Raw genomic sequence first — 16,423 nt, forward strand, 5'->3', positions numbered from 1 at the left:
CCATGAGCATCTCATTCTGAGAACACACAGCTGCACCTCGGAGTTGCAGCATATGACGGCTGCCCGTGTCATTCTACAGTACAGACATTTCTACAAGCACTGGATGGCATATTTAAATTAAAATAAAATGAATATTTAACTTCATTTTTAGCATATTTAGAAGTTGTTTGCAATCCCCTGGAGAAGCACAGGCTCCTTGGACTGTTGCAAAGCTGGGGACAGCAATCCCTGCTAAAGAAGACAACTGGCGTCAACTGCTTCTGAGAAGTCAGAAATGGTATGACACAGCACCAGCCTATGCAACTGTCACTTCTGTGATTTGAATTTTAGAAATTAATCAAGAGTTGACCTCCCTAACTAGGTACTTGAACAGTGTTATTGTTCAAAAATTTCTTGAAACCCTGCATCACTGATTAAGTGAAGGCAAAGCCTAAGTACTTCCCCCATCATCCCTGACCGATTTCAACGATAGAAAACCATCTGCCTGAGCCCAGAACAATTCAATGCTCTGTGCGGCGAAAAACCATGCCTCTCACATTCCTGTGTCTCGTCCAAACACTGCTGCTCAGTCTGCAAGTGCCTGAGTGAATGGTCAGTTTCTGTTGTAGTTGTGTGAAACCCTAAACTAACATTTGCAAATCATGTTAGAGTTTTCAAGGCATTTCCCCTCATATATCCTGTGTTCCTTCTCATACACAACCACAAGTTAAAGGGCAATTAACATATAGTGTGGTTTTTTTTATGTATAATATTTAATCTGCACCGCCTCCACAGCCTGTCAAATAAAGCGGAAATGTCACTGGTGAATATTTATTAGAGAATTGTGGGAACATTTTAATATTTTCTTAGAAATAATCCGTTCAAACTGGAAACCATTTTCCAGCCTTCCAAGATGAGAGTTTGTATTCAGATGTTTCAAAATTTCCCCAAATTCATACCTACATTGTTTTATACTATTCAGTTTAATGAAGCAATTATTTGAGCATTTCTGGTGAGCAGCACATGCCTCATACAACCTCAAGCAAGACTGGTTGCTATTCTAGAAGGATCTCAGGTGTCCATGGAGAAGAAAGACAGAAAATGGGACAGGGGTGAGGGACCTGATGTGATATAGAGCCCAGGGTGCCAATGGAATACCAGAAGGGGTGCTAACACCATCTTGGGAGAAGAGCGTGTCTCTTGTGGCTTTACAAGCCCATGTCACTGTCACTTGTGTGATTTGAATTTAGCCATCTCATTGTCACAGTGTGTTAAAAAGAAACACACTGTTTGTATTATAGGAAGTGGTGTGAAAGCATCCTGTTTGAGGAAAGAGAATGGAAACATGCATATTTCCCCCTTGGCTTTGCCCTTGTTCGTCATATTTTCTTCCAAGTCCCTCCCTTATCTCATCATGGGCTCCAACTCCGTGAGCTGCACAGGATGCTGGCTCTAAATAGATTCATGGGAAAGGGCCTGAAAATGCCTGTCATGCCAGGGCATGGGAGGCAGTGAGTGCAGAGACCAGGCCGGGACACCAGGATGCGAAGAAAGGCACCCGTAAAACAGCTGGCGCCAGTGAGCAAAGCAGCCGAGGCCAGGCGTAGACAGGACTGGTGCCCAAACCTTGATAATAACCAGGTCACTCAACTGAGATGTCCCTTTTAGGATTCTCTACTTGCCATCCTTGCCACCCTGATGCTGTCCTCTGGGCCTCCACCTAACCCAGCATCCCTTCCTGGTGACACTTGCATTCGACGAAAATTTCTGTTCACTTTTCACCCCTATTAAACTCTGGGTGTAGTTCAAAAATTTTCTTTATCTCTAGTGTGTACCATAGTGTTTGGTTCAGAGTATCTCTCAGAAAATACGTGTTTCTCTTTTTTAAATTAAAAAAAAAACTTGGAAATTTTCAAATTAAAGTAAAACACAGACAGCTAATTACACTGCTTTTTTTCTTAAATTATATAAACATGTAAAAGTTCCCCTTTCAAATTCTTTTTTTCTTTTACTAAAACAGATATATAGATATACACAGTAAATGCTGGTTGAACAGATTAATAAATGAGTGAATCAATAAATCAAAAGAGTTGAAGAGTCTAGGGGAAAAATGTCAGAAGTTAAGTTATTAATCAAATTGATCATTTCCCCATCTCGAGATGCTTAACTTCGTCACATCTACAAAGTTCCGTCTGCCATGTTTCTGGGCATTAGGACGAAGACATCTGTGGAGCACATTATTCTGTCTATCACAGAGACAGTGGGGCAGAGGTAGACGATTTAAGTACTTAACAGTCCAGACTGTTCTTCCAAAGAGCACTTTGACCTCATCCACTTTCCCTCTTTGGAGCTTAGCTTCCTTATTTGTAATTCATTCTACAGGTGTGTTACTAGCCACACATGCTAAACTTAAGGAATTCAGAATGAAACAAACAGGAGTCATTGTTTTTATGATGCTTCCTATCTAGAGGAGAAAAAAAATCAAGTAAAATGTTAGATGGTGTTAAGGGTGGAGGAGTGATGAGGAGACCATGTGTCTGGAGCAGAGGAAGGTCAGGGGATGGCAGCAGGGAAGGAGGCCAGAAAGGGAGGCTGGGATGAAGAATGCAGATTACAAGAAACCAATCAATGAACAACTAAGGTGCTGCAACAAAAAATTGATGCTTCTCATCTCTCTCCCTTCCTGTCTGTCTGTCCCTATCTGTCCCTCTCTCTGTATCTCTCTCTCTCTGTCTCTGTCACAAAAAAAAAAAAAAAAAAAAGAAAGAAAGAAAGAAAGAAAGAAAGAAAGAAAGAAAGAAAGAAAGAAAGAAAGAAAGAAAGAAAGAAAGAAAAGAATGAAGATCACATGTGCCTTCAAGGTTTGGGTAAGGACTTGGGTTTCTTCTCCAACTTCATGAAAAGCCAGAGGAGTTGACTATGACTTGACATGCATTTCAGTGGGTCTCTCTGACTGCTGATTGACAGAAGAAGCTGAAGGGAATAAGGGTGGAAGCAGGGAGATGTGTTAATACCTTATTCTCTTGACATTCATCTTTCTGTACACCTTATTCAATTACAGAGCCATGCCTCCTTTACACCGTTATCCCCTCTTTCTCCAATTCAGAATTCCAGCCCACTACTCATCTCAGGCTGTAAGGGAACTCAGGGAACTCACTGTCCTTTGCTGCTCCCCATTTTGCGGGGAGGAAATGGGGGCCCAGATCCTTAGGAAGCCTGTCTAAAGTCATACAGATAGTAAGTAGTGGTGCTAGGACTGCCCTTAATGTGTGACATGAAGGAAATGAAAAGATCTTCTTGCCCTGGCAGGATAGCTCAGCTGGTTCGAGTGTCTTCCCCATACTCCAAGGTTGCAGTTTGGGGCACATACAGGAATCATTCAGTGAGTGAATAAACAAGTGAAACAACAAATCACTATCTCTCTCTCTCCCTTTAAATCAATTAATCATTAAATAATAAAAATAAAGATCTTCTCGATACAAAGATGTTTTCCTTGAAATTATTTACTAACTGCAGTCTCCCCCATTAAGTTGTGATCTCAAAGAGTGTGGAGATCTCATTTAGCTTTGTGTACTTAGCACTTAGCATGGTGTCTGACACATAGTAGACACATAATACTACTTGCCAGGTGAACAGGTAACAGAATGTCAAGCCCCCAAGAGTCTGTGTTTATACATTGTTAGCATCATGTTTCCCTACTCCACCCCACCCCACGGTTTCATGATGTTAAATGTCAGACAAATGGAAAGGTCTAAGAATCTATAAGAGCTGAGTGCTCTAGGAAACAAGATGTTACCTTTTTAACAACACAAACGCAGCACCAGGACTGGAGTCACACAGAAGTTACCAGTTTCACAGTAGTTAACACAGTTACTATCAGAGTTAGAGACCAGCTTCTTTTCCTTCCTTCTTTAATTCCCAAGCAGCTCTAGGATAAGAGAGGTAAAAGTTCTAGAGATGTTATTCTTTGAGAAGAAACCACAGTTCTATATCCTGTGATCTGTACCGTAGGCATGTGAGGCCTGTTCTTACTGAGGTGCTAACTAGCAGCAGCAATGTAATTGATACATGTAGCCAGAGCTAGTGTGGGAGCTGTGCCTTTCCACCAGGACAGAGGCCCCAAGTTGTGCACACTTGTTCTGTCTGCGACCTTGTGGACTCACTATAATCTAGTTGCTCATATTTTAAAACTTGGGGGACTTGAGTTTACACTACCGTGTCTGTGCTCTAGAATGACAACTCTAGTGTTACAGTTGGACAAGTTTACATGAAATCTTCCTTTGCAATACTCAGCTTCTCCATGCTGAAATCCATATCTTTTTTTTTTTGTATTTTTCTGAAGCTGGAAACGGGGAGAGACAGTCAGACAGACTCCCGCATGCGCCCGACCGGGATCCACCCGGCACGCCCACCAGGGGGCGATGCTCTGCCCCTCCGGGGAGTCGCTCTGCTGTGACCAGAGCCACTCTAGCGCCTGGGGCAGAGGCTAAGAAGCCATCCCCAGCGCCCAGGTCATCTTTGCTCCAATGGAGCCTTGGCTGCGGGAGGGGAAGAGAGAGAGACAGAGAGGAAGGGGGGGGGGTGGAGAAGCAAATGGGCGCTTCTCCTATGTGCCCTGGCCGGGAATCGAACCCGGGTCCCCCGCACGCCAGGCCGACGCTCTACCGCTGAGCCAACCAGCCAGGGCCTGAAATCCATATCTTCATCCTCCATGGATGCCCGGTACCTCAGATGTCCAGGTGAACAGTAGGTGGGGGAAGGGAGATGGTGGGAGGCTGACGCTGGAGGAGGAAGGAAAGGAGGGTGAAAACTAGGGAGGGAAAACGCAGGCTTTCCAATGCCACTGTCTCTGAGGTTTCTGAGTAGGAACTAGGCAACTAGAGCTAAGAGCAAGTGACACATATGACAACATGTGAAAAGAATCATATGTGGTACCTGTACTAACACAGATTACTTTTTTAGTCTTTTAGTTTAATGGGCATGCAGTAAGCACGCATTAAATAATTTTTAAATGAGTGAATTATATGAATGAATAAAAGTGCTGGCACCAGTGCCTAACTAATTGTACAGCTTAAATAGTTCTCTCACGGCCTGCAGTTCTTACTCTGCCTCCAGGCTCTCTGCCCCCAAACCCCTAGGAGAGGCATGGGATAATATTAGAAAACTCATTATTCCATCTTTGTCTTATTAGCTAATCATTTTCTCAGTAACAACACCCTCTTCAAGTTAGTCACAATTCAGGTTCAATTCCTCCAATACCCGATTATGCAAGACAGTTTCTGCATCTTCCACAAATTCACAATGCAATAATTAGAGAATCACTGAGGTGCCAGAAGGACCGTCTGTCAAAATGGGAGGATATTTCACCTGCCAGCCTTGTAGGTGTTATCTCCACAAGACCAGGAGAACCTGGGGTGAAAATGTGACACCTGCATGAGCATAAACTTGTCCAGTTAAGGCTGGAAGCTTGACAATAAGCTGCTTCAACCACTCCCATTTGTATTACTAGTATTTTAGATAAAAAGCCAGCTGAGAGATTGAAAACTCCCCAGTGTCATTTTGCTAGTTAAGGCAGAAGGCGGGGTTGGGTTATTAAGTCCAGTGTCCTTTTCAGTAACCCATTGCCTCCTGTAACATCATCTCTTCTGTCTTGCTTCTCACAGCCTCAACCCTCCCAATGGAAGCTGGTCTTCCTAGATGCAAAGTTGACATAAACAGATCTTTAAAAAGAGATGCTGGCAAACAGAGAACTCGATAATAAATAGGGAGATGATGCAAGAAAAGGGGCTGAATTCAGAAATAAATCATATCTTCACATAGTGTTTACAGAAATTGTGTTTTGGATAATTTCCATAGAAATTATTTTACCCACCACAGGAATGCTTCTCCCTCCCACAGGGATCTGACCAAGCAGAAAGAGAAGTAGATTGAAGGAAAAGCAGTAATTTAGATTTATATATAAAACATTAGTTGGATTCTAAGTAATAACCCTTGACTAATCAGAATATTTTATGCATTCTGCTTTTTAGTGGAAAGAGCAAACCACAAGAAAGCAAGCATATATCAGAGATTTAAAAAATGTTTCCAGGGCTGATTTTAGGCTTTAAAAAATTTTCCCCAATTCCCTGCACTGTCTAGCTTTAAAATATCTCACCACACACCTCCCTCTTTCTCCTCACATGTGTTCATCTGTTCATTTAATCAAACTGCCAATATTTATTGAGCTTTCCTCTGATTTCAAGCACTTTGTTATGTCAAAGATGAAAACACGGTTTTGCCTTCAAGTTTAATGCCTGGTTAGAAAGTTATCCTAAGAATATTTAGATTTTTATCACTTTTTTTCACAGTTATATTTCTAGTTCTGCAAAGGGGTAGTAGTTGTGTACTGAATATTTCCATCTGGCCTTCCAGATCCACTGTCTGTCATTTTGCACTTTTGGGGGCTGGAGGGCGGTGGTGGCCGAGCAAGACTGACCTTTATGGGCTAGATAAACACGTTCCTTTGCCCTGAGGGAAACCAAAAGATTGGAAGATCACAGGTAGGAGAGGAGAGAAGCAGGGCCACTGCCTCCACATACTGTCCCCCTCACACACCTCATTTCTGGGCCGAGTTGTGGGGGAACAGTGGCCACATTCCTGCCCTGAAGAACACAGGACTGGGGGATAGCCCTCTCCGGGAACTGTCTTGGGTCAGCAGCTGTCAGCAAATTATTGTCACTACCAATCACACACAAAGAGCATATTTTTGAAAAGCAACGGAAAGCAAGCCAGTTGGAAACTAAGGACTCATTGCCTAAGGTAGCTGGAGAGAATGAAACTAGGTCGAGATTCTCTTCCTACTTACTGCCCTCTGAGAAGAGACTATGGAAAGCCACTTCATGTTCAGAGCTGGATGAGGCAAGTTGCTTATTCTCTGTCCTTCATAAAACTAACCCAACATGACAAGATGACTTGCAAGGCCAATTTTACTTGGTTGAGAATAGCTGCTAGGAGCACACTCTTAAGAAAAATTTTGAGACTCATTTTCAATATTTGTATCTCAGGGCCCTGGCCAGTTGGTTCAGTGGTAGAATGTTGGCCTGGCATGTTGATGTCCCAGGTTTGATTCCTGGTCAAGGCACATAGGAGAAGCACTCATCTGCTTTTCCACCCCTCCTCCTCCCCCTTTTCTCTCTCTCTCTTCCCCTTCCATAGCCATGGCTCAATTGCTTTGAGTGCATCAGCCCCAGGTGCTGAGGATGGCTCTGTGGGGCCTCCACCCAGGTGCTAAAAATAGCTCAGTTGCAAGCATGGCCCCAGATGGGCAAAGCGTTGGCCCCAGGGTGGATCCTGGTTGGGGTGCATAGGGGAGTCTGTCTTTCTATCTCCCCTCCTCTCACTTGAAAAGAAGGGGGAAAAATTGTATCTCAGCATCTGCCATGGTAAAACTAAAGCTGTCTTACTTTTGGCACATGACAAGAAAAGACAATAATTTGGAAAAGACAATAATACTGGCAACAATAAAAAGTAGTAGGAAAAGAGGAAGACCAAGTATGAGAGAAATGACTCCATAAAAGAAGCCACAGGCATGAGTCTACAGGAGCTGAGCAGGGATGTTGAGGACAGGACATTAGGACATCACTCAGTCACAGAGTCACTGCTAACTCAACAGCACGTAACACACACACGTGGGCTGGGGACTTGAGTTCAGGACACATGCTCTGAAATGTGGATCCTGACTGTAATTTCTGTCTTCGTATCTCTAAGTGAATCTAATTTGGGACCAAACAGAAACTAGTTCTTAGAACCACAAGAGTTGCAATAATGTATGCATTTTTTTACTCATTTTACAGAAAAGGGAAAAAAGCACACAAAGGTCAGATGGTTCACTGAGATCAGTAATGGGTTTGGCACAGTGATTTTCAACCTCTTCCATCTCGTAGTACAGGTAGACTAATTACTAAAATTCTGTGGCACACCGGAAAATATATTTTTTGCCAATCTGACAAAAAGATAGGTATAATTTTGATTCATTTACACCAGATGGCTAATTGTTGTGTTGGCTGTTGTGATTTTCTTTATTTGACAATCTAAGGGAAAATAGGTCAGTGCCCCTGACTAAATAGTCAGGTACTGCATGTTTTAAAAATTATTGTGGCATGCTGGTTAAAATCGCTGGTCTAGCATACAAATTTTCTCTGAGTTCATACTCAGTTCTACTTATTAAAGACAAAAAGTAAGAAAAAAATGTGACTGATTACAACTGTCAGGGGCTTTGTTAATGTCCATGGGAATCTAACTGGTGGAAATGGGATTTGATTAAGACAGTGAAGTTAACACCCTCCCTGTTTTTAGAGAGATCAAGATATCTTCTGATGTTGTTTTTAGAAAGATCAAGATCTAAGTAGTAGTCATGGCTAGGATCCTAGCATTACACCAGAGAGACAGGGTGTGGGAAGGGATCTGATGTAGATTGAAAACATAGACACAATAGAAAAGAGCCTAACTAAAAGACACTCCAGGAAGCTTTTTGGAAACCTTGCTATAGTTATTTTTGTAAAACAGAAACTCAGAAGTGGGAAGCCTGCTCATCCCAGTTCTGAAGTAGCTGGGAAAAAAAGTTGAGTGTGAAGATAACAAATATATCTTGTCTTTAAGGTCACACCATCTGGAAAAGCTGTGGCATGCAGAGACAACAAAGTCAAACATGTTTTCTAAATTTTAATTTGTTATTTTCTAAGCTCCATTTCCTACACAGAACTTATGTCCTAAGACTGAGGGTGAACAGTGGGGATAGGGAATATTGAAAATAGTCTCTTACAGCCTGGCCAGGCAGTGGTGCAGTGGATAGAGCGTTGGACTGGGATGCCAAGGATCCAGGTTCGAGACCCCAAGGTCTCCAGCTTGAGCACGGGCTCATCTGGTTTGAGCAAAAGTTCACCAGCTTGGACCCAAGGTCACTGGCTCGAGCAAGGGGTTACTCGGTCTGCTGAAGGCCCGTGGTCAAGGCACATATGAGAAAGCAATCAATGAACAACTAAGGTGTCACAACGTGCAACGAAAAACTAATGACTGATGCTTCTCATCTCTCTGTTCCTGTTTGTCTGTCCCTGTCTATCCCTCTCTCTGACTCTCTCTCTCTCTGTCTCTGTAAAAAAATAAAAAATAAAATAGTCTCTTACATTTCTCCAAAATTATTTTCTTCATTCTAGGTTCACACTTCATCAAGGGAGCAATTCTCCATCTTCTTTGAAGACTTGTATTCTGATGTTGAAATCAGTCTGACAAAGAGTACCAAGAGAAAACATTAAATATGAAGGACTTCCAGGGCCTGAGGCATCCCATATAATCCACCCTCCTCCTGGATCTAAGGGCTCTAGAAGTAATGGAGTCAGTTCTCTGAAGAGCAACAGAGGTCAATTATTCACCTATGTCTGCTCTGACTCCTCTCCACCCCACCTTCTCCCAATCCTAGTCAAAATGTCTTCATCATCACAGAATAGGAAAGAAGGTCATTAAGGAAAGAAGTTAAATCTAGAAAAACTGTAGCCTTGGGCCTTAATTTTAAGGAAAAGTTATTCTGAGAAAAATCCTATTTTGCTATTCATATCACTAAGTCTCTCCCTTAATTTTGCTAGCAAACATTGTTGCAGGAAAAAAAATCCCTATGGTGGACACTCAGACAACTTAGGAAGAATAATTTATTAGTAGCTGGTGGAGCACATGAGAATAGTAGCACCAAAGCACAAGTTCTCTAAATTAGACTTTCTTATAGGTTATATACTTTTACAGTATCTAAGCAATGGGCACGTGATTCCTTTGTTTAAGGTTTCCCAGGGCTCAAGGAGAAGGGAGGGGGAATTTCGGTGGGGTCAGCAAGGAGGAAGGGGTTTCCAGATCACTGGTTGTAGCTACATATAGATCCTGCTTTTCTTTCTTTGTGTTGCAAGCGGCTCTGAGCAACCATTTAGAGAACTATGGGATATAATTTATAACTCAGTTATCCCTGCTGGCTCCTTACCCTTGTATTCTTCTGGTTCTCCCCTCTCAAGGAAGAAGGGAGGCTTGCTCCTTCCTAAACACCTTCCAGAAAAAAGTGATGGTAATGCCTCTCTTAAAACCCTAAGTAGCTTTCCCAGAGACCAAATACACCTCCTGATGATTATCCTAATACAAAGAAGATGCTATAATTTGCACTTCCTCAACAACAAGGGCAAGAGCATCTTTTAATGTTAGGAGTGGAGAAATAAGAGCAGCAACCCTTTAAAAAATTAGCCGTGTAGTTACTCTGATGATAAAGCATGACATAGGATGTATGTTTAGGTGAAGCCTTTCCCTTGGGTCAGCCCTAGCGGGAGCTATTTTAGCTTTACAGAGCTGCCACTTAAAGCAGGGCACTTGTCTGAAAATTAAAGTTCATCTTATTCCTGATCTTATTCCTTGTGTGATGTTTGTCAAGGTACTTAATATTTTTGGACCAGTTTCACCAGCTATAAAAGGGGGGGGGGTAGAACTAGAATTAAGACAAAGGTGAAAAAGAACAATCTCCAAATCATTATCATGGTATCCCATACAATTTAATGACGCTTGGAAATTATCTCACCCAAGGGTAGACTCTGCCTCACTTTAAGTGCTTATAATGAGTCCAGTATAAGATAGCATGGCAGAGAACAATAGCTGTACCCAAAATTATGAAAAAAAAAGGGTTCGCTTTGTGGAATCCATTCTGTTATTCTTTTAAAAATTCAATATGAATTAAAGGTCACAAGTGAATGCACTGTGCTTTAAGTAAGTTTTGAACACAGATGTCATCTAGTCTTTGCATTCTGAAAAATTCTCCTTTAAGTGAATAAATGTGTAGGGTAGCTCTCTATTACCTTGATCAGCATCTAATACCAACTTGACACTTAGAATTAAATTACAGAAACAAAATTGGATACTTTGCAACTTGAGGGCTGATTATACTAGTGGAGCTAAGAGTGAATTTAAACTCTTTCCTTATCCCATTTAAATCTAACTAGATATAAACTCTCCATTACTGAGGACTAGAGGTGTGTCTGCAGAGGTGGAGTTTCCCCTTGATGTTCCTGGACAAGGAAACCTAATCCTTTCTTCTGCCACACATGGTTGCAATAGAAAGCATTCCCCAACTGCCAGTCTGGTTTCAATCTATTGTTGCAAGAAGGACAGGGTTTGCCGGGAATGTGAAAGAGCAAAATTACCAGAACTTACTATAAAATAAAAGTGTTGATGAGAAATCAAATTTTAAACAAGTGCTCAAAATCGTAAGCATGAACATATGATATAGCCACACAGTGCAGAAGTGTATGACTATAGAAGTTTTTTTTTTTTTTTTTTTTTTTGTATTTTTCTGAAGCTGGAAATGGGGAGAGACAGGCAGACAGACTCCTGCATGCGCCCTACCGGGATCCACCCGGCACGCCCACCAGGGGGCCTCGCTCTGCTGCGACCAGAGCCACTCTAGCGCCTGGGGCAGAGGCCAAGGAGCCATCCCCAGCGCCCGGGCCATCTTTGCTCCAATGGAGCCTTGGCTGCGGGAGGGGAAGAGAGAGAGACAGAGAGGAAGGAGAGGGGGGTGGAGAAGCAAATGGGCGCTTCTCCTATGTGCCCTGGCTGGGAATCGAACCCGGGTCCCCCGCACGCCAGGCCGACGCTCTACCGCTGAGCCAACAGGCCAGGGCTGACTATAGAAGTTTTTAATTGTCTCTCTAAAGTCTGCTTTCAATACAACATTTGTATCTCATTTTACTAAAATTCTTTGGCTTACTAAATGCTAGCAATGGTAAAAATATTGCAATAAATACAATGGTGCTTCATTTAAACATTGTTGGACAATGAAATATTCTGTAAGTTCACATGAGTGAACTTCTCATGTAACTAAACTAACTGCATTATACACACTTTAAAAATGTTAACCTTTTTTGTATGGAAACATCTCAAAAGTATATTACATAATTTTTCTTAGAAGCACTGGATATATCTTTTCCTGAAGATTTGGGGTCAGCATTTAAAATTTTTATTAAAATATGCTGAATATACTGTTCTTCTCAGAAGAGTGAAAGACGCTGAGCTTTTATGACTGTGAGCTGTTTGGTGATACTTTCTCCAACACTAAAAGGTTTCAGAATGCCATTGTAACAAGGTAAAAAAGCAGAGATAACTAGTTTTTCAATAGGTCCATGTCTTTTCTGCTGTCAGCTGTCCCTTCTGGTGGTTAAAAGCCTATCAACCCCTGAAAATTAATCATGTACTTTGTCAAAATAAAATTTAGATTGAAAAAATATGCTTTCTCTATGTAAGGCACTATACTACATGCTGGGGGAAATGTTAAGAAATACAAAATATAGTCCTTGTCCAAGAAGCAACCTTGCTAGCTGAGTAACACTCAAGAGTCATGAGGTCACCACTGTGGTGGGAAACACAATATATTGCTTCTAAATTTGAAGATAATTTACTTAAAAAAACACAGATATTGGAATGATTACACTTATGTTCCAATTTACCTTCTTCAATGGAAATATGAAGCAGATAAAAGACTTAAAATGACTGCTTGAGGAAGTAAAATGGGCAGGGCCTTTGACAGCTATCTGCTGTAACCCTTATCTTATTTTTAGGCTTTATTTTACAATCCAGATGGTGTAGCATATCACAAATCTAATCTTACCAATTTCTAAGATCACTGAATCTAACTAATAACAACCATAAAACAACCATGTATTTTAATGCTTTGCTGTGTATATTACAAAACATTTAGGAATTTTATAAAACTGCATATTTATGAGGAATACTATATATTGTTAAAAAGATTACTCCATTTGCAAAAATCTCTTTCCTGGGTTTCAGTATTACTATATTTTGGGGGTTTTAAAAGTATCTTTTGCCTTGGCAGGTTGCTCAGTGGATAGTGTCGGCCTGGCTGATGGACACCCCTAGTTTAATTCTCCATCAGGGCACACAAGAGAAGTGATCATCTGCTTCTCTTCCCCTCCCACAGCCAGTGGCTCCATTGTTTTGAGCACTGGCCCCATTTGCTGAGGATAGCTTGGTTGGACTAAGTATGGGCCTCAGGCACTGAGGATAATTTGGTTGATTTGAGCATCCACCTCTGATGGGAGTTGCCAGGTGGATCCTGGTCCAGGTGCAAGTGGAGAGTCTGTCTCACTATCTCCCCTCCTCTCATTTAAACAACAACAAAAAATATCTTTTGGCTATTCCTTTTAATTTCTATAATCCAACTATCCAGTTTTATTATATTTATTGGGATGACACTGGTTAATAGGATCACATAAAGTGTACATTTCTGATACAAAATCTGTATATTGCATTGTGTGCCCACCATCCAGAGTCAACCCATCTTCCATCACCACCTATTTGGCCCCTTTAACCAACTTTTATTTCACAAGCGCTACCTGGCAGTCTAAAAGACTCCTTGGTTCCAATTACCATTTGTTTCCTAATTCAGACCTTTCTCCTGAGCTCCAGACCTATCTATATAATGGGGGGTCACATTTGGGAGTACTATAAGCACTTCAAATATAAGAGACAAAACCAAATTGATCAGTTTTGTTGAAGAATGAGACCTGATTTCCTTAGATGCTCTTCTCTTTCACGATCATCCCTACAATCCTTCCCTGCTGATACACCAATTATGCTTAAATTTCACCAGTACTTTGTACCTCTCTTATGAGATTTTACCGTAGGGTTTTAATTTATCAATTTTGACTTAACCTTTCAGAGACTTCAGCTCCTTTACGAGTATGGGCATCCTTATTCCATTTATCTCCTACCTCTCCCTATGGTGATGTAATTTTTAGTGTTAGTTCAACGGATTAATAACAAAACACATAAAGGAATTCGGATTGGGAGCTTTTGGGGGTGTGTTGACAGAAGCAGTAGCGCTGTGCTAAGTCTTCTTATAATTTAACCCAAAACAATACAATTCTATCAGGTTTCATCTCCTGAGGTATTTTTGGGGGCGGTAGAACAACCCTAGCCTCCATTCTTTCCCAATCTTGGTGTGTGCTTCTGTAACACCCAGAACGCTGCACCATTTATCTATCTACTACCCCATTAGGCTGTACACTTCAAAAGATTTGTCTTTGTACCCTCAGCGGCGTGTCTGCAGAACGTATGGACTGAGACCCCCATACAGGGGTCTTCAAACTTTTTATAAAAACCGCCCACTTTTGCACTGCTGGTCAACCTGGTCCCTACCGTGCAACCAAACAGCGCCGCGATTGGCCCATCATGAAAGCTGGAACGCCCACTAGTGGGCGGTAGGGACCAGGTCTACCAGCACTGCAAAAATGGGCGGTTTTTATAAAAAGTTTGATGACCCCTGCCTGGGACTGCGAAGGCCCATTCCTACAGAAACATCTTTAAAGCTTCCTTTGGATCGCCAGGACCAGAAGAGCAACTTCCTTGACTTTCTTCCTGTCTAAAACACTACTACTAATATCCCCGAAGGAGGCTCTCCTTTCATGAAGCCGGAACAAAGAGCAGGTCTCCAAAGGAAACAGAAATCAGGCTCCACCCGGTACCTATCCCCACCTGCTCCGCTAAGACCGTACTCTTCCCGGGAGCAACAAAGCGGCCCGCGCCGGAAGGCATGAGCGCAGGCGCAGCAAGCAAAAGAGCAGCGAATCCGCGATTGGCTTTCCGAGCAGACGTCACTCAAGGCGAGAAGGCTCCGCCCTACTAAAGATGGCGCTGCACTCAATGCGGAAGACGCGTGGGTGCTGGAGTTTCATCCGGGCACTTCACAAACGACCCGAAGCTGCTCCTGCGCCCCAGGTAACCAAAGCTAGTCCTTTTCCCGCTGGTTTTCTATCCCGCTGGGTCCTTTTCGTCTCTACTTTCTCCCTCCATTTTCTTCCCTCTTCCCGTTCCCCCTGGAGAGTACCGGGCCGGTTCCCTTTTAAAATCCACTCCGTAAGACTGCCCTTCTACCTGGAGCGTGGCGACGTTTCAGGGATGCGTGATGACGTATGCCCCTGGTGGGAGGAGCGCGTCGCTGTCTGCACGCTGGGACTGCCTACGACTACGTTCTCCTGTGGCTTAGTCTTCTAGGTGACTGCAGTCTGCGGTTCGGAGAAGGAGTAGAGGGAACGTATAGATTGGCATTTGGAGGTTTAAGTTGGTACAGCCGCGGCAAGTGCCAGAGTATTTCCCAGTGTGGTTCCCCCTCATATCCCCAAAGTGGATCTGCCCAAGTGCGTCGTCCTTCCTGTGCCAGGCAGCGCTGCTTTGACCGCTACTCTGTCGTGCTGAGAGAGGACCATAGAAAACCCCCTCAGGCCTTCAGCCTGCCCATCAGTATTTGGAATTTTACCCTCATTGTAAAAAAAAGAAACACACACACACACACACACACACGGTGGGCAAAAGTAGGTTTACAGTAGTAATATAAGTAAATACCGTAATTAGTAAATAATATAAGAATAAACTTTCACATACTCACAACTGTAAACCTACTTTTGCCCATCTCTGTATATAGGCATGCGTGCGTGTGTTTCACTCAGGTATTTACTAAATGTCATCCAAGTCTAATCTCAGTGATGGCACATGTCATGCATCTCTTGGCATCTATCTTCTGGGAACTAGAGAGAAATTTAAGATTCTGTGATTATTGGGTGATTTCCTGGCACCTTTGCATATTCGTTGTCATATTGTGAGGGTGTGAGAATTTTGTATGGTAAGTGGCGTATTGGAAAGAACACTAGATTGGAAGTTAGGAAACCAGAGGTCAAGGTATTTGTCTGCCACTTCCTAGCTGTGTGACATGACAAGCCGCTTAATCTCGCAGGGTTTATTCTCTTTAGCAAAATGATTGACACATTTATGTTCTTTCAAGCTTTGGAAAATCTATGGCTTCATGACTATGAGTCCAAAGTGTAACAGTGAGATTAATTATGAAAACCACGATTTAAATTCAACTTATTTTTCTAATCATCCCATAAATCTTTTAACTTTCTGTACTTAAACTTTCTTCATTGATATAAGCCTAAAAAGATTTTTTTAATTAAATTTAATGCAGTGACATTGATAAATCAGGGTACATATGTTGAGAGAAAACATCTCCAGATTATTTTGACATTTGATTATGCTGTATACCCGTCACCCAAAGTCAAATTGTCTTCTGTCACCTTATCTGGTTTTCTTTGTACCCCATCCCCTCCCCCACCTCCTCTCTCCTTCCTCGCCCCCCACCACCCCCACCCCCCAAAAAAAAGATTCTTATAAGGATGAAGGGTATTGTACCAGAAAGGTCTTCATCAACAAAACAGCTATTTAAATGTTATTTTAAATTTTAGGTAACAATATTAGGGAAGAATTGATTACAAATTAGCTAAGTCCATCAGATACTCCCCTCTTTGAAACTTGAGGGTCTGATTCTTCAGAATCAGAATTGGCTGATTACTACATTTATAGCTATTAGTAGCTT

The 16,423-nt window shown here is 42.2% G+C and overlaps 1 protein-coding gene and 1 long non-coding RNA gene across 6 annotated transcripts in view; one reads left to right on the forward strand and one right to left on the reverse strand.

Annotated features, from left to right (window-relative positions):
* Positions 1-2,796: 2,796 nt before the first annotated feature.
* On the reverse strand, positions 2,797-14,667 carry LOC136400503 (uncharacterized). Of its 2 annotated transcripts, XR_010750330.1 has the most exons (5): positions 14,530-14,667; positions 9,141-9,239; positions 4,667-4,760; positions 3,776-4,282; positions 2,797-2,952 (listed from the first exon to the last, which is right to left on the reverse strand). It is a non-coding gene; the product is annotated as an uncharacterized lncRNA (long non-coding RNA). The 2 variants fall into 2 exon arrangements; XR_010750331.1 differs by lacking the exon at positions 4,667-4,760 and having other exon boundaries at positions 3,776-3,907.
* WARS2 (tryptophanyl tRNA synthetase 2, mitochondrial) overlaps positions 14,539-16,423 on the forward strand; it is a 119,210-nt gene continuing 117,325 nt past the window's right edge. For all 4 annotated transcript variants that reach the window (XM_066377308.1, XM_066377304.1, XM_066377307.1 and 1 more), the window contains exon 1: positions 14,539-14,772. In XM_066377308.1, coding sequence (XP_066233405.1) covers positions 14,683-14,772 — 90 coding nt within the window. In that variant the 5' untranslated portion in view covers positions 14,539-14,682. The remainder of the gene's footprint in view (positions 14,773-16,423) is intronic.

This window comes from Saccopteryx leptura, chromosome 3, assembly GCF_036850995.1.
Source record: "Saccopteryx leptura isolate mSacLep1 chromosome 3, mSacLep1_pri_phased_curated, whole genome shotgun sequence".
NCBI lineage: Eukaryota > Metazoa > Chordata > Mammalia > Chiroptera > Emballonuridae > Saccopteryx > Saccopteryx leptura.